The 18201-nt window shown below is 46.7% G+C and overlaps 1 protein-coding gene across 1 annotated transcript in view; it reads left to right on the top strand.

The window, feature by feature from the left end:
- Nucleotides 1–18201, top strand: part of GLRA1 (glycine receptor alpha 1) — an 87147-nt gene that overhangs the window by 54830 nt on the left and 14116 nt on the right. Inside the window, exons 4-7 of the mRNA XM_061424109.1 lie at nt 11384–11607; nt 14283–14365; nt 15727–15864; nt 17954–18168. Coding sequence (XP_061280093.1) covers nt 11384–11607; nt 14283–14365; nt 15727–15864; nt 17954–18168 — 660 coding nt within the window. The remainder of the gene's footprint in view (nt 1–11383; nt 11608–14282; nt 14366–15726; nt 15865–17953; nt 18169–18201) is intronic.

Here is an 18201-nt window from a genome sequence, read left to right as displayed (position 1 = left end):
CTGCAATACTATTTTTCTAGATTCCACATATATGTGTTAATATACAATATTAGTTTTTCTCTTTCTGACTTACTTCACTCTGTGTGACAGACTCTAGGTTCATCCAGATCGCTACAAATGACCAAATTCCATTCCTTTCTATGGCTGAGTAGTAGTCCATTGTATATATGTATCACATCTTTATCTATTCATCTGTCGATGGACATTTAGGTTCCTTCCATGTTCTGCCTGCTGTAAATAGTGCTGCAATGAACATTGAAGAGAACCATATGGTGCAGTGGTAAAGAATCCACCTGCAATGCAGGAGACCTGGCTTCTACCCTGGGTCAGAAAGATCCCCTGGAGGAGGAAATGGCAACTTACTCCAATATTCTTGCCTGGAGAGTCCCATGGACAGAGGAGCCTGTGGGCCACAGTTCATGGGGTCACAAAGAGTCAGACATGATTGAGCAAAGTCACCTCTCTTATGTCTCCTGCATTGGCAGGAAGCCCACCTATAGACCTACCTCATTCTTAATGCTCTACCCACCCTTAAATTTAGAAACATTACAATGGTTTATTATTATTACATTCAAAACATTACAAAATGATTTTAATCAATATTTCCAGACTTGCGGCCTACCTATAAAATTCCACGGTCTGGACATAACATCTTTCCATGGTATTTAACCACTCCTCTCTGAGCTTATGAAGCTTTCACTACTACAAACAAGTGTCACCGTGAATAGTCTTGGATGACTCTTTGCATGTTTCCTTAGGATATATCACTGAGGTGGAATTACTTTATCAAGGGACCTGCACTATTGTGACAAATATTATTGCCCAAATCACTTCCAAACAAGCTTCAATAATTGACTGTCCCCACAACAGTGTTTTTATCCTTGCCAACTCAAGATATTACCAAGCTTTTAAATTTTACCAAATGAGATTTAATGGTATTTCGTTGTCATTTTTAATTTTCACTCTAGATTCTTAGTGAATTTGAGTATCTTTGCCTTTTTGTTTGCCTGTTTTTACATACTGGGCTTCCCAGTTGGCTCAGTGGAAAAGAATCCACCTGCCAATGCAGAAGACATAGGAGACACAGGTTCAATCCCTGGGTTGGGAAGATCAGTCCCTGGAGAAGTGAATGGCAACCACTCCAGTATTCTTGCCTGAAGAATCCCATGGACAGAGGAGCCTAGTGGGCTACAGTCCATGGGGTCACAAAGAGTTGGACATGACTGAGCAACTGAGCACGTATGCACAATTTGAATAATATCATAAGTTCCCTCTTTTATATGTACCTCCATAACCCATTTGGAGTTTAGTTTGCTGTAAAGTAGTTGATGATGGTTTAACTCTATTTTTCTCCGATTAGATAATTTTCCAGCATTATTCTTAGTAGCCATTATTTCTCCACTGATTAGACATGCTGTCTTTAAATGCCATTTCCTCCTCCAGGGGATCTTCCTGACCCAGGGATCAAACCCTCACCTCCTGTGTCTCCTGCACTGCAGGTGGATTCTTTACCCACAGAGCCAACTGGGAAGCCTATATATATGGTGGGCTACGAAACAGCTGTGTGTATAAATAGTCTCAGTTTATTGTCCCCTTGCTCTGTTTTCTATGTCCAGGAGAAAAAAATCCTCTGTTGTTCCTCCTTTATAAGGTTTTATTGTCATTTCTAGTCTATTTTCTTTTTCATATGAACTGTAGAATCAGTTTGTTGATCCTATGAAAATTGCCTGAGTTTAATTGGGATTGCAATGAATGCATAGATTCATTTGCAGACAGCTGACGTCTTAACAATACTGTATGAATGTGGTATGTCTCTCCATTTATAGAGATATTCCGTTATGCCTCTCAGTAAGGTTTTAGAATAATTTTTTCACATATATATATATGTATAACTTCTATATATATACACACAAGTCACACATTTCTTGTCAGGTTAGTTCTGAATATTGTGTGATGTTGGTTAGCACTGTGGATAAGATCCTTGTTTGTTGCTTTTTCCATCACACTTTCAGCCTGTCTACACAGCTAAGGCTAGGTCGCTTACACCCTGGAGTCGAGGAAATCCAAGAAAAAGTCTAGTAAATGTCATCCAGTTAGACATAGCTCAACACTCCACAAAACCTTGGTAAACTGATGACTGAGAGGAAGCCAAGAAGAGAGGCCTCACATTTGCTTTTAGAGTCTGTTCGAGGCAGAAAACAGATCATAGCTAGCCTTGGCACGGTCTGCTGGACGGCCCTCTCCAGGACTCCACCAAGGGAGGCATCACAGTCTTGAATTTACGGCAGCACAGGGTTGGCACTCCATCAGGTCAGATTCAGGAGGGCTGACTAATGACAACCAAACCCATGAAAAACTGAAGTGGGTAAAGAAGACCACCAAGTCATTTTAATTCATAATGGGACTTCCCATTCCAATAATAGCATGCACGTGTCCTCCATGAAAGCACTCTCTTACCCCTCTCCCAGTACCAAGAAAGCACATGAAAAGTATGCTTTTGACATACCAAACTGGAGGAAAAGAAGGTTTTGAGGAAATTTCATGTGGGCCAGAGACAGGTCTAAGATGCCATCCTTGTCTCACCGCATAGAAACCCTCTTTTCAGGGACTTCCCTGGTGGTCCAGTGGTTAAGAACCTGCCTTTCAATGCAGGGGACATGGGTTTGATCCCTGGTCAGGGAACTGAGATCCCACATGCCTTGGGGCAACCAAGCCTGCACACCACAACTAACGAGTCCGCATGCCACAGCTAGAGAGAAGCCCGTGCACGGTAACAAAGGAGTCCACATTCCGCAACTAACACCTGACACAGCCAAACAAATAAAAAAAGATTTCTTAAAAAAAAAAAAACTTTTTAGTGATGAAAAAATTGGTGCTCCCCCAAGCAGGGTGACCCCGCCCTCCAGATGCTAATTTACCAATCACCAAATCCCTGATCCTCAAACTGCCCTTTCTTGTACCACTGAATGAATGTCTTCAATATGTTTATATAATAGTTCTCTAAACAAGACATGATACAATAAGTTAGGGTTCCACTGATTAAATAACAAGTAGAGGCCTGTTACAAATCACTGCGATTACACATGGGTCATTGTGATGGTGCTGAGCCTTGCCGAAGTTCTCTGCTGCATGTTCATCTCTGCTGTTAGTTTAACTCTCAGAGGTCAACCTTATTTCCTATATTTCCAAGTTTTCTAGTGGCTCAGCTCACTTTTATGCCCTGTACTGCCAATATTGGGCTTCCCTGGTGGCTCAGTGGTAAAGACTCTTCCTGTCAATGCAGGAGATGCAGGTTCGATCTCTGGGTCAGGAAGATTCCTTGGAAAAGGAAATGGCAACCCACTACGGTATTCTTGCCTAGGAAATGCCATGGACAAAGGAGCCTGGTGTGCTGGTGTCCATGGGGTCACAAAGAGTCGGACACAACTTAGCGACTAAACAACAACTGCAATATTGTCCTCTTTCCTCTTTTCAAGTGAATAGTCACCCTTCAATCTGCATCCTTTGGTAACCAGTTACGAATCCACCTCAGCTTGTATTACAATCCAAAGTTCTCCACCTGATACTGACCATGAGGATATGTCTGAGCCAACCTGTCACAGGGGCTCAGTGAGGTCCCAGTACACTATGTCCACTATATTTCTTTCACCTCCCTATCTAGGAACTTGGTTTTCAAAAAAAAGAAAAGAAAATAGAGAGGCAGCATGTAATTGTCAAGAGAATATGAAATTGGGAGCCAGACATTCCTGGATTCATATTCCTGCTCTAGCACCTACAAGCTATGGGACTCTAGGCAAGTCACTTAACCTCTGTTTAACCTCTCTGAATTTCAGTTTCCTCCCCTGTGAAATGAGTATAATAATATACAGTGTTCTAGGTTGATAAAAAGTGTAGAAACACAATGCATATAAAGTTCTAGGAAATGTTAGACACCCAATAAAAGTAGCTGCTATTAGCATTTTTATGTAATTATTAAACTCATGCTGGGCTTTAGTGATCCCCTAAAGACAGACAAAGAGGCTCTGCTCCACTGGTCCAAACCACCTACAGCTCCTCACAACAAATGCAGTCCTGATTGTGTGTTATCCAAATGAGAATTCTCCAGGCGGGGTAGTGACTTAGAAGAGGGAGGAGTAGGCACCTGGAGCCCAAGAGGCAATGTCAGGCGTAGGGACTCCGCCAGCTCTGAACCTGAGTGTAGAGCAGACAAAGGGTCAAGTCCAAGGGGCAAGCCAGGAACAAGGCAGGAGTGCTCGCCCGCTGGACCTGGGGCAGAAGCGTTTAGACCTTTGCCCTTTTTCAATACTTTCTGCTAGCTGCAGGTCTCTACAAACCCACAGGTACATAATAACAGCCAGAGGCAGTTGCTGATGGCACCGAGGTATCACAGAACTGTGGCTCAGTACAAAACTGGGAGATCCTGGGTGGTATAGTCTATATGCTCAGGCTCTGGCATTAATATCCTGGGTTCAAATTTCAGCTTTGCCACTTACTAGCTGTGTGATGTCAGGAAAAGCACTTTAACCTCTATGTGCCTTCATTTGTCATTTGGTCACTCAGTCGTGTCTGACTCTTTTGTGACCCCAAGGACTGTAGCCTGCCAGGCTCCTTAGTCCATGAGATTTCCCAGGCAAGAATACTGGAGTGGGTTGCCATTTTCTTCTCCAGGGAATCTTCCCAACCAGAGATCGAACTCACATCTCCTGCATTGGCAGGCAGATTCTTTACCACTGAGCTACCAGAGAAGCCTGTCACTAACTTTAGACAAAGCGTTAAGAATTCTCAGGCTCTATTTATCCATAAAACAGTGTCCCTGTGAGAAGCTGGGGAGAGGGTTCATTCAAGCACTTAGCACTGTGCCTAGCACTCAGTCAGGACTCAGTAAACTCTGCACGTGCTGGTGAGTCAGCTCCACACTCTCGCAGGACTGTGAAGAGACTGGGGCTGACTCTCCTCACAATTGGGGGCAACATCTATGACTTCAGTTCCACAGTGCATCTCGGAGGTCTGGAAAGCTTGAAAAGCAGCAGCAGCTCATGAATGAGGCCTGGACCCTTTTTCTCTCAATGCCCCTGTTCCCCGGCTCTTAGCAGACAGGTCCAGCTCTCAGGCATCTTATCCCAAACCCAGTCAGAGCTGTCTCAGAGTTTCTCTAAGAGATCAGAGCCTACCTGATGGCAGATTCACCTTGGTTCTCCTCCTCCTGCCCTCAAAGTTCTACAAGTGATTAGGAAAAGCAATAGAGTAGGGCAAGATTTCTGTATAAAAGTACCACACTGGATTGCTGTGTGGCCTAGGAAAAGTCTCCTTTCCCTCTCTGGACAATCTGTAAAATGACGGAGCTGAGACAGAAGTCTACATGTAATATTTGAGGAAGAAGATGACAGTGATGACAGAGAGCAATGATTCCTATGTCCCACTCCCGATCCCTACTACCTTAGTTTAGCTCCTCCTTCTCTTTCACTGCACTGTCACAGTGGCCTCAAAGCAGGTCTCCCTGGACCTGTTTTCTCTCACTTCAACACTTCACGGTCACACCTGCCACACTGATCTTTCTGAAGTCATACTGTGCTATTGCTCCGCTGCTTAAAACCTCAGTAGTACCCAACTGGCTACAAAATAAGATCCAAATACTTTGGTTTGGTAGTTAAGGATACCCACAGTCTCAAATCAATCCTTTCTACAGCCTCAACACAGCAGAGTGATTGAGAGAATGTGCTTTATATAATCAGACAAACCAGATTTCAACCTCACTATTTGCTATGTGTTTTTTGGACGAAATACTTAATTTTCCTGAGCCTTCATCTATAAAATTAAGGTGAAAATACTTATAGTCATAGGAATGTTTTAAAGATAAAATGAGGTGCAATTTATGGCATGCTTAGCAAAATGCCTAGTACATAGCAGGTCCTCAATAAGGGAGACGTTTTATTACTTACGCAGCTGATGGTTGAGCTAAACTGAACTGTGTGAATGCCCCTGCCTACAACCTTGCTTATGCTATTCCTTCCACATGAAATTCCTCTGACGCTCCAACTCTACAAACCATATCCTGTATACACCAAGACTGCAGCCCTCAGTCCCTCACATCCAGTCATGCTTTATGTCTGTATTCCTCAGCCCTGTCCTTCTTCCTCACACATTACTGGCCTCCTTTCCAGCAGAAATTAAGTATTGCTCTTATTTCAGAACAATATCAGATCTAAAGATGCTAACTTCAGGAGGATGAAACAACCTGATAGGGGCCATTTCAAATGCTACCTTCTCCCCAAAATCACTTCCAGATTCACCTGGAAGTAATCTTAACAACCTAAAAGCAGTATCTAACAGCTGCTTAGCTAATAGCAGCAATATCTAATAGAACCTTTTCTGACCATTATTACATTCACTTTTGTACATTAGGTTTGTGTCCATTCCTTTCCTGGATGGCTAGGTAATCTGAGCTCCATGAGGGTAGAAGCCTGAGCCTCCACACTCATTGTTTTCCTACTGGGCCTCATAAGTGTTTACTGAGTTGCATCTCATTTAGAGAAGAGACATTCCTTTGAGAGCAGGAAGAATCTGGTTCTTCATTCTCCTCTTGGGTAATGTCTCTGGGTTCTGACTGCAGTGGGCGCATACCTTGCCCTCCATGTCCCCTTCCCACCAACACTCTCACCAGGCTTTTAGCGCTTTCCCACTAAAGTACCTCATGCTTCCCATTTCACCACAATTTACAGTTTTAGAGGAGGTTACTGGGAGAGGTTAGAGTGGGAAATTAGACATAACAGGAGTGGGGAGAGGGGTGGCACACAGGAAGCCTTCAATAAATGTTTGTTGAATGAAAGAACAGATGAATGAATGCTCTACCTCGGTCTCACAAGCATGCAAGCTGCCCAGTTTCCAGAAATCAGGCCATCAGGGACTCTCAGAGGTGAGACTGGAGGGTGGATACTAGAGCCTGCTGAGCCAGAGCTCTGGCAGCCCTGCCCCCTCGGACTTAGAAGATGGGCCACCTTGAGGGTCTGAGGACTAGAAGCCAACTACAGGAGGTAGGACCTGAGATTCTCGGGTGGAGAACCCCAATGCTGCTCCTCCTGCCCATGAACTTGAACATGGACGCCCAATGTGTTGAATACCAACCAACGTTGAGTGTACGGCCAAGTAAGCGAGACAGCATTTAGCTCTCAGTCGATTACAGCAATTATATTGATTCCTTCTGAATGGCATTTCCCACTGCTGTTTACCAACCAGGGACAATAAAATCAATCGAAGCAGAGGGGAGGAGCCAGGCCACTGGGAGGAGGAGACAAGTTGCCTGTGGGTGTCAGACACAGTCTCCACATCTCTTACCCTCACTACTTATGAAGCATGTCATAATAAAACCCTACAGTTTTTATTTTGTTTTTCTTCTTTTAGGTAATGTATGTTTCTATTTTTTATAATCAACATGCATTACTTCTGTAATAAGAAAACTAAAGTATTTTTAAATATCAGTAATAAAATGCAACTATAATAATGTCCTTCCCTACTTGGAATTCTCTGAAGACTCCACTCACTGAGTGCCTCATCCCACTCCTGCCCTGATTCATTCACTCGCTGTTCTTTCCAAGGCATGTGCTCTTGCTTTGCTTCCAGGCCATCACAGGGGCAGTTCCAACTGCCCTAAATGCTTTTCCTTTTCCACTCTGCCATACTTGGTTTCACATTAAATATTGCATCTTCCTGGCACCTTCCCTGACCCCCACATCCAAATCCAGATGGAGATCCTGAATTCTGTATCTCCCAGTGACCTGTTTTAAGCCTCAGCAGAGCCCTGTCTCTGTGTGGTGTAAGCACCATACAGTAGGCTCTGGGACACCATAAACATGTCTTTCTTGTTCTCAGTGGATTTTCCAGTTCCTAGAACAGTGCCTGGCACTTAGACACTCAGCTAAATGTCACTGGAAAAAATAAAAGTAATAATCATTACCTATGAGATTTGGAAGGATCTCCCCCGGTGGCTCCTAGATGGGTAAAGAATCAGAGGGTAAAGAATCTGCCTACAATGCAGGAGACCTGGGTTCGTTCCTTGGGTCAGGAAGATCCCCTGGAGGAGGAAATGGCAACCCAGTCCTGTATTCTTGCCTGAAGATTTCCATAGACAGAGGAGCCTGGTGGGCTACAGTCCATGGGGTCACACGATTGAGTGACCTTCATTCACTCACTCACTTAGAGACCATCTAGCCTAACTTTTTTTATGAGTGGCTGCATCACCCAGCTTGAGAAACCTTAGTTTCTCAACCAGGGATTGAACCCAGGCCACAGTAGTGAGAGTGTAGAATCTAAACCACTGGACTTCCAGGAAATCCCCTCCTAACTCCTTCTTTTAACAGTGGGGCCCAGAGAAGTAAATCCAGATTCTAATCCCAGGTCTTCTGTGAACTGTTGTGTGACCTTAGAAAAGAGTCTCAGTCTCCCCAGCCATAAAACGGGGAAAGCTCTCTGTACTCCAGCTTTTCCTGGCTATGTTCCTCCTCCTCCCCCGCCAGGTACACAGACTGGGTAGGTAGGCAGGAGAGTACAAGAGAACTACAAGGTCAGGTCCATTGTCTCTAATTGTTTCCCATCAAGTTAAGGAGATAAGACATGGGGAGGAAGTGCTAAATTAAACATTTCTGGTGATTTGGTTTTACCAGATCAGAAAAGGAAGCAATCAGGAAAGCCTGTGGGCATTAAGGCCCCTACCAGAGATACGGCTTAGGCTGAGCAGGCTGTAGGGATGAGAGAAAACAGTCCCCACAAACAACTGGCCATCCACTGCCAGGGGACATAATCAACAAGTTCTCACTAGGAGGTTGGGCTGATGTGGATTCAGACTCCAGCTCTGCCACTTACTGGGCTTCCCTGGTGACTCAGACAGTAAAAAAAAAAAAAATCTGCCTGCAGTGCAGGAAATGTGGGTTTGATCCCTAGGTTGGGAAGATCTCCTGGAGAAGGGCATGGCTATCCACTCCAGTATTCTTGCCTGGAGAATCCCATGGACATTGGAGCCTGGAGTGCTACAGTCCATGGGGTTGCAAAGAGTCGGACACGACTGAGCAACTGACACTTTCACTTTCACACTTTCTGCTGCTTGCTAGCTCTGGGCCTTGGACAAGCCTCTCAACCTTTCCAACCCTCGGTTTCCTTAAGGTCACTGTGAGAATACGAACGTCTAGCTTGCAGGGGTTTTGTAAGGATTAAATGTATGTGATGGTATCTAGAAGAGTGCCTGGTGCCTAACAGGCCATTTTAGATGCCACTTTATTTTCCTCCTTCCAGACACATAAACCATTTGACATGTCACTGGCAAGAACATCAGAAGTGCAGCTGGGGTTTGGGGACTTGAAGGCTTTTTCTGTCCAACCATTCATAGTCTGTTTACTCTGACATGCATTGCCCAGTGCCTCATCTCTCTCTCTCTCTCTCTCTCTCTCACACACACACACACACACACACACACACACTTCATGTAAAATCCACAGGACAAAAAGAGGCCATTTCTAATCCCTGATCAGATGGAACCAGATTGGGAGCTATCCATTACCGTCAGTAGGAAAAACAAAGCATCAACTTCCAGTCTGGTCTGAAGTTTTCCCTCCGCCCTGGGACTTATAAGATATGAAGTTATGAGACCAAATGCCATTTTCTATGGGCCTGGAGGGAGAGGCTTCAATTAAATTATAGAACAACCCTATAAAATACCTTGGAACATTTTATGAAGCTGTTGATATTTCTATAGGAGAACAGAATGAGGCATGAGCTGAGGGGGAAAGTGGTGGGGTGAAGGTGAGGGTGGGGAGAAGGGCTGTTTGTTTCAGTTCGTTCGTGCTGATGACAGACCAAGAGTGATTAGGATTTAGAGGCAGCCCCCCAAAAGAAAGCAGAGCACAACCTCCCTTATCCTGCCAGAGAAAAAGCAATAGCAGGTGCTTACGAGTAGAGATTATTACTTGAAGGAGAACATTTAATGTTGGACTTGAACTGAGGTTATAATATTCTAGGGAACTATAAACCCTCTTGGGAATCCAACAGAGAGAGCTAGACCCTTCTTCATAGGACAACACAAATACACCCCAATTTCTACTTGCGGTGAAATATTCATGGGCCGCAAGTTAACAATGTTTCTCTAACAAAATTTAAAACTTTCCTTAATGGAAATATTTCTTAACTTCACCACCCAATTTCCCACCATGGAGACCTACCCATGCCATGAATTGCTTCTCAGGATGTGAATACAAACTAAATGGATTCTTTAAGTTCCTCTAGGATCCAACGAACAAATTCTCAGCTAGTAGTCAAGGCACCCAGGCTCCAAAATGGGCTCTGCTTTGCCTTTTCAGAGAGACACTGGCCAGTCTCAATTATTTTTTGATTTCAGTTTCCCCATCTGGGGAAAAATAAAAATGGAGAAGCAGATAGTTTTTGGCTAGGACAGCAGTTTCTAACCTACATTCTGTAGAAGACAAGTAGCCTGCACAAAAAAAGAGTTCTATGGCCAAAATGAATCAGGGGAATACTGAATAGTCTAGTCCCTTCTTGGAGATACACACAACTCCTTAGTATATTAAGGTCTCTGAGAAGTCCTACAATAAAGAAATCTGATATATTTGGTTTAATCAAACATTTCCCTACTTGGTTTGATCATAATCTTTTTTCAGTGGAGTAACTACACTACAATCCCATCAGAGAGCATTTTACTTGGCACTGGGTTTAAAACTCAGTAAGGTGTGTCATCTATTAATCCTCCCCAAACAAACAAGAGGTAATAGGAGGCGGGTACTAAAACAGAGTGGTATGAATTCTAAGACCAGCAGAACACTATAAAATCCCTCCACCCAACCTTCCTTCACTTCTTGGGAACTGGGCGAAATAGTATGACTGCTCAGGCATTAGCTTTTAGTCTTTCTGTTCTTTCAATCTGTCTAGAATAGTGACTCTCAAAGCTTAGTGGTCAAGAGAATTACTGCACTGATGGGGTTAATAATCAAAGGGGGACTTTATCTGTGATGGATTATTTCTCTTATCTAATAAAAACTGATGCAAACATGACAAAATGTTAACAGGATGAAAACAGGTTAGGGTTACTATGGACTTCCTCTCTTTTTTTCGTTTTTCAAAAGAAAAACATCTAAATAATATCAGTTCAGAGTTGAATATGCTTAATAGGGCATCCAGAGAATTTTCAGGGATAATTATGACTCCCCTGATTATTGCCTGATGCACAGACTTGACGGCTCACCCCCACATGAGATGCAGCCACACTCTGATAACATCCTCCAGAATGGGCTTTGGGGAACGCTGACCGGAAGCACCCAGGCCCTCCACCACGTGACAGTCCAGGGCCTAACACTGAGTCCACCTCCTTGTCTCCTGGCTGTAGGACTACAGGGTCAACATCTTCCTGCGGCAGCAGTGGAATGACCCCCGGCTGGCCTACAATGAATACCCCGATGACTCGCTGGACCTGGACCCATCCATGTTGGACTCCATCTGGAAACCTGACCTGTTCTTTGCCAATGAGAAGGGGGCCCACTTCCACGAGATCACCACAGACAACAAACTGCTGAGGATCTCCCGGAACGGGAATGTCCTCTACAGCATTAGGTGAGTCCTGTCAGGCTCAACACCCCCTGAATCCTCAGAACACGCCTTCTGGGAGGAGACACCAAGAGGAGGTCCAAGCAAAGGTGAACAGGCCCTGACAACCCAATGCCTTTGCAGAACAGGCAGAGCCTGCTCTGCCGCTTACAATCAGCAAGAAAGAATCAAACACCATGGGAGCTTCTACAAGTCCATGGTTCATTATAACCAGGGAGACTAAGGAAGCAGCCTAGAGAGGGAGGGTTAAAACTAGGCCCCCAAGCTTCCCCAGCATTTCAGTAAAACAAGATGGGAAAAGAGTATTCGAAGTCAATGCCCACCCCAGGAATGTTTGGTTACTCAAGATAAATAAGTTCCAGAGAGCTGCTGTATATCAGTGTGCCTAGTAATACTGGACAGTACACTAAAACATGCATTAAGAGGGTAGATCTCATGTTACATTTTTTTTACATAATTAAAAAAAAATAGCAGGAGCAAAGGCACGAAGTCTGAAAAATCACAGCAACTTCAACATAAATGGCCTGCCGAGTGGACAGTGCTGCTCACAAGTATAAACCAGGGATGCTCCGTCCTGATTATAAAACCTTTCTATCCTCTATTTCTTGCACTGACTTTAAGAACCTGAGACCCTCTTTCCAGGTTGGGAGGTATCCTGCAGACACTAGTTGGGGTCAAACCTTCAGAATTTTCTGCCACACTCTGCACCCCCCATCCCACGTAATTCCCAGTCTCCTGCAAGGCATGGAGGGAAGAACCAGTGTCCATGTAATATTCTTACTATGCATCATTCCCTGAGAATTTACCCACTAGGCTGGGACTTACCACGTATGATTTCTAATCCTCCCAACAACTCTATGAAGCAGGTTTTGTTATGCCTATTTTACAGATTAGACAAGTGAAGATCTGAAAGTTTAAGCAACTTGCCAGAGTTCCCACAGCTATTTAGTAGCAGAACCTAGAGTCTACTATGTTAGTGTGGATCTAATGCCCACTCTGAGCCTAGAACATTCAACAGGCACTCAAATATTGGAAGAACATATTTCTATTTCAAAGAGCTTAAAGGGGCACTGGTCCTAAATGGCTCCCTGTCTCCACCAGTTCCTCAGGGGAATATCTTTTGAATTCTATCAGGAGACGAGCTTTAAGTGTCCAGGCCCATAGAAGAAGCCGTACAGGCCCTAATCCCCAAGTGTGACTTGACTCAGACAGGGTAGGAGGGGGACTCAAGGACCTCAGGAGAGAAAGGAGGCACTGCGGGAGGGCAGGCTGGGAGGAATCAGGGGCCCACACAGCCTTGCTCGCTTGCTGCCCACCCCACCCCATGCACATCCAGACTGGAAGAGTGACAGGCTCAGGACGGCCACCAAGGCCCTGCTGGCTAGGGATTTGCTGCAGCCAGGCTAGTTTCACATCTCCGGGAAGCTAAGCCCCAGTGCAGCATGAAAGAAGGACAAATCAGCAGAAAGTGATGTTCCAAGGTCATTCAACTTCAGGAAATTAACCCAGCGTGACAGTTGCCCCACTTTAGAGCTTTTATCTGCAGAAATTCAACAATGTGCCCTTTCCCTTCCCCCTCCTCCTCCCACTCCCTCTTTTCCCTCCTTTCCCTCCCTCTCTTCCGCCTTGTACTTAAAGGGCCCACATCCACAGCCGTGGGTAAAAGCTGGAGGGGGGCGTTCACCCAGGGCTGTGTGCCTCACCATGTGGGGCCAAGGTGCTGGCAGCTAAGCCCCACATGACTACCAGTTAGGGGTCTTTGGACATTGAGGTTGGCTTTTCAGGACAGCAGTGCTAGAAAGCCCGTCAGCAATTACATGAGTTCAAAATCCAGAGGCCAGGAGCAACAGCTTTGAGTCCTGGCTGAGCCATCAGCTTGCTGTGAACTGACATGCGCCCCTCCCTGGCCTCCTCTACACCCTGGTTTTCTCACCTGTCAAATGCGGGAGTTGGCCTGTCGACTGAAGTCTCTTTGGCCTCCACTGGTCTTTCTTCTCCACTCCCTGCAGCAGGGGCCTGGGACTTGGCAGAGCCCTTCAAACTGAAGCCTTGCATCTCAGCTGAGCTGCAGACCTCGGATTGTGCTAAGGGGACTCCCTCTGCTTGAGACTGCAGCCTCTGCCAGGGTTGAACAACCCAAAATCAACAGCTAGCCCAAAAGCTTGGGGCAACCACTGCTTCCCAGCTGAGCCCAACAGGAGCCCGCAGATGGGAATCAGCTGTGTTTGGACACTGAGAAGGCAGGGGGCCTCTTGGAAATCACCTTTGATGAGTGTGTGAAGGGAGGAGCCAAGAACCACCTACACACCTGCTCCAGATGCACCTGGGGATGCCTAAGGCCTGGTCGCGCTCAGTTTAAAAGTCAGGCTCTGTCCGTACCCAAGAGCTCCGCAGAAGAGTAAGGATGCGGGCCTCCAGGCCTCAGGCACTTGCTAAAGGCAGGTTTCTAGAAGCCAGACAGACACCAAAGAAGCCCAGAAGTTCCACAGACTCTGTGTAACTAGAGGCAACCTCCTTTCTCTCTCTCATATGGAAACGTGCATATATTACTTCAATAAACGCTTAGTTCCCTGACCTCCTTGCCCTCTCCTAGATAACTAATTCACTGGTAGTAACTAGCATGAAGGCACAACTTCCCTGGTCTGTGGATCCAGCATCATTCAACTCCTTTCTCTTCCCAGGATCACCCTGACATTGGCCTGCCCCATGGACTTGAAGAATTTCCCCATGGATGTCCAGACGTGCATTATGCAACTGGAAAGCTGTGAGTCCCTTGCATGAGGCCTCCATTTTAAAAAATCAGATCCTCCTTTACCCATGGGACCAGCAGAAATCCCCACACAGCTGCTCCTAACCCCTGGACCCCAGGAGATTACTGTGCTGTGTGCTGTGTTTAGTTGCTCAGTTGTGTCCAGCTCTTTGCAACCCCATGGACTGTAGCCCACCAGGCCCCTCTGCCCATGGAGATTCTCCAGGCAAGAATACTGGAGTCGGTTGCCATACTGTAACAGTCCAAAATACCAGATGAGGGGCTTTGCTCTTGGAAAGTGCATCAGAAATGTAACTTCCCTTACACGGTCTGACTCAGGTCCAGCTCTAGAGCCAGCAGCATTCTCCAAAGAGGCACTATTCCATGTCCTCTGTGAACATGCTCACCAGGAATAGAGAAGTAATAGCTTACATAAGTCAGAGTCCTTAAACTCCCAGAGTTGCCTATTCCAGCAGGGGAGAGAGATGTCTGTCCACACAAATAATTCTAACGCAGAGCAGCAAGCGGTTAGATGTACAAAATGCTGTGGCCTCAAGGCAGAAAGGGTACTTCCTTCTGATTGGGAAGGAGACAGGATACAGAGAAAGCTTTATGGAGGAGATCACAGGTGAACCAAGATTTTAACCAATGGGGTAGCTCACTTACTTGATTGGAAACATAGAAACCAATCTGACGAATTTGAAGACTGGAATTAAGTGGAAGGGCACAGGGGTTCAAACTCCTCACAGATTTGAAGGAGAAGCTAAAGTACAAGAACCAGGGCAGAGCATTTAGGCAACAGGAACTAACAGACCATTCCCTGGAGTAGCACCTCCAAGGAGAGCCAGCTCCCAACCTGCTATCACTTTATTCAGGCTGGGAGGAATCAGGGGCCCACATGGCCTTGCTCGCTTGCTGCCCACCCCACCCTATGCACATCCAGACTGGAAGAGTGACAGGCTCAGGACAGCCTAAATGAGTCACCATCTCAGACCTTGTGCCCCAACTGACAGCCCCACCATGACAGCAATCCATACAGTTATTCCCCGGGGGTTGGGGGGAGATGTGCTTGCAAGGATGGTGCACAGGCCAAAAACAGCAGAGGTCAGCTGAACTTGACAACAGAACTGAGAGCTGGGATGCTCAGGTGGGATGCTGGGAGGAGTGAGAGAGGTAACAGGGTTGTGAAGTAAACACAAGCAATTAAGCCAGCTTTAACCTCCCATGGGAGGAGGAGGGTGGGAAATAAAGCAATGTAGTCTCTTGAGTTCCACTGAGGGTCTGATGCCTCTTCACCTCTAAGCCTAAACACCCCTGACATGCTTCAAATAAGAGCTTCCAGGTGGTGACTTCTCCTCCTTCTGATCCCATCCCAGTTGGATACACCATGAACGACCTCATCTTTGAGTGGCAGGAGCAGGGGGCTGTGCAGGTGGCAGACGGACTAACTCTACCCCAGTTTATCCTGAAAGAGGAGAAGGACTTGAGATACTGCACCAAGCATTACAACACAGGTAGGCGCAAGGGGCCACCCTCCTGGGGTCCCATCCTGCTGCAGCCAGGGCCAGAGGTCACTGCAAACCTTCGTGCCATCACCATTTCAGTGGGTCTTATGAGGCACCCACGGTGGATCTAATTCTGCATTTATTACCCAGGGGTTAAGGGAGCGTCTCTTGAAAGCAAAAGTATTTCCCACCATTTCCTCCTGAAGTCCTGGGGCAAGTAACTTGAGCTTGGACCATGGCTCATGACAAGGGGAACTGGGAGACACAGTCTTTCTTCCAGGTAGCAGTGTGCTCAGCTCAGGGTAGAACCTAAGGCAGAAGGGAGAGCTGGCAGTGGGAGGACATCTAGCAGTGTCACAGAGCGGCTGGCACTTCTCAGAGGGCAAGAGCAGATGATGTTCCCACTAGATCTCAGGAGGGAGCTTCGAGCCAGCACTGAGGATTAGTAAGCAGTGAAGTTGGAAAGGGTCCCCTAGAGTGTGAGCTATGAGGGGAGAAGGGAAAAGCCCACTCTCTATCTCAGCTCTCTACCTCCCATGCCTAGCCCAGGCTTTGCTAGAAGAATGAACACAGGAATGAACTGGGGCAGGACCAAGACTGGCTTCGCCTGCCATGTTTCAGGCAGGGAAGGAGCTTATGGAACACTGCAGACAAAAGGCAGCCAGTCAGTATGCCAGCTGCGTGTGGGGGGCAGGGGGGCTGCTGTCTGAACGCAGCCCAGTGAAGTGGAGGCACATGACAGGCTGTGACAGGGGCCAAGGAGAGGAGGAGGTGAGGGCGAGGAGTTGAGGGAAACCACTGTGCGTTCTGATGCAAGTGGAAGGCCCAGAAGAGCAGGCAGCCTGGGTTCTGCTCTGTTTAGGACAGGTGTCCCTTTCCAGTGACCTCGGAGATAGATATCCTAGAAACTTCAAAACTACTCTCTTCATCCCTGGGAAGCTGAGACTCAGAGAGAGAGCAGACCAGTCATCCCTCAGTCTCCAAAGGAACTGGGTTCCAGGCCCCCCAAATTACCAATATCCGGGGATGCTCAAGGCCATGGTCAGCCCTCCTCACTGGAGGATGCAGGGCCCATGGGTCCGGAAAGCCAGTGAGTCCCCAGGTATCAAATAATCACAGCCGGCTCTCATACACCACAGCGTTTTTCTCATTCATTATCTCAATGGCCCTTCATTACCCACATTTAAGTAAGAGCTGAGTTCCGGGCTAGTTCTGTGGATTCAATGAGAAAAGACTGGCAAGGCCCTGACCACATGGAAGGTGCAGTCCAGGGAACTGTACAAAAATCCCCTGGCAACTGTGTGTCAGTGGACTGGAGCCAAGACCCCACCAGGGGACGGCCCAGCCCAGCTCAAGGGACACACAGACTGGGAGATGCGTTGTCCACAGCCTGGTGCAGAAGACAGAGAAAGAGAAAGAGAGGTCGACTTGCCTACTCAGTGTACTACACCTTAAAGGATCCAATGCTCACGTGAACAGAGCTGAAGGGACATGGGGAAAAAAGAAGCGCCCTGCCTGGGGGAGATGTCACCATTAAACAGGAGAGGCAGGATTCCTTGGCGGGTTGTGGGGTGGAAGAAGGGCATTCCGGGCAGAGGGATTATCAGGCTCAAAAACTCAGAAGTGTGAAAGTACAGAGGATATTCAAGGCAAGGGCTGGAGTGTAGGGGTCATGGGTGAGGTGAAGAAAAGGGAAGTGGAGTGGAAACAGGCTGCACTGTGAAGGGCAGACCACAGAGGCTGACCTTCTCCCTGTAGGTATCAAATAATCACATGATGAGGCTGATGGCGAATGACATTCTGAGCACTAATGGTTTGTGAGGGCTGTGCTAAGTTCTTTACTCATTTTACCATCTCATTTGCCATCGCAGTAAACATGAGTAGCCATGTGAGGTTGGTGTCATTATTATTTACTATCATCGTCATCATCCCCGATTTACCACAGATGAGGAAACTGAGGCACAGAAAGATTCAAACGCTCACCCAAGGACACGGCTAGTGTGAGGCTGGACCAGGATTCCAGCCAAGACTGTTCTGACCTCAGAACCTTGTTCCTATCCACTAGGCCACTTTGCCTTCCCACTCTAATTTCCTGCAGGCAAATTCACCTGCATCGAGGCCCGGTTCCACCTGGAGCGACAGATGGGCTACTACCTGATCCAGATGTACATCCCCAGCCTGCTCATTGTCATCCTCTCGTGGATCTCCTTCTGGATCAACATGGATGCTGCCCCCGCCCGTGTGGGCCTGGGCATCACCACTGTGCTCACCATGACCACCCAGAGCTCTGGCTCTCGAGCATCCCTGCCCAAGGTAAGTCCCACCGCCCAAGAGCACAGAACACCC

This window comes from Bos javanicus, chromosome 7, assembly GCF_032452875.1.
Source record: "Bos javanicus breed banteng chromosome 7, ARS-OSU_banteng_1.0, whole genome shotgun sequence".
NCBI classification, from domain to species: Eukaryota; Metazoa; Chordata; class Mammalia; order Artiodactyla; family Bovidae; genus Bos; species Bos javanicus.
Note: the sequence above shows the minus strand (reverse complement) of the source record. Positions and strands in the feature narration are given on the sequence as shown.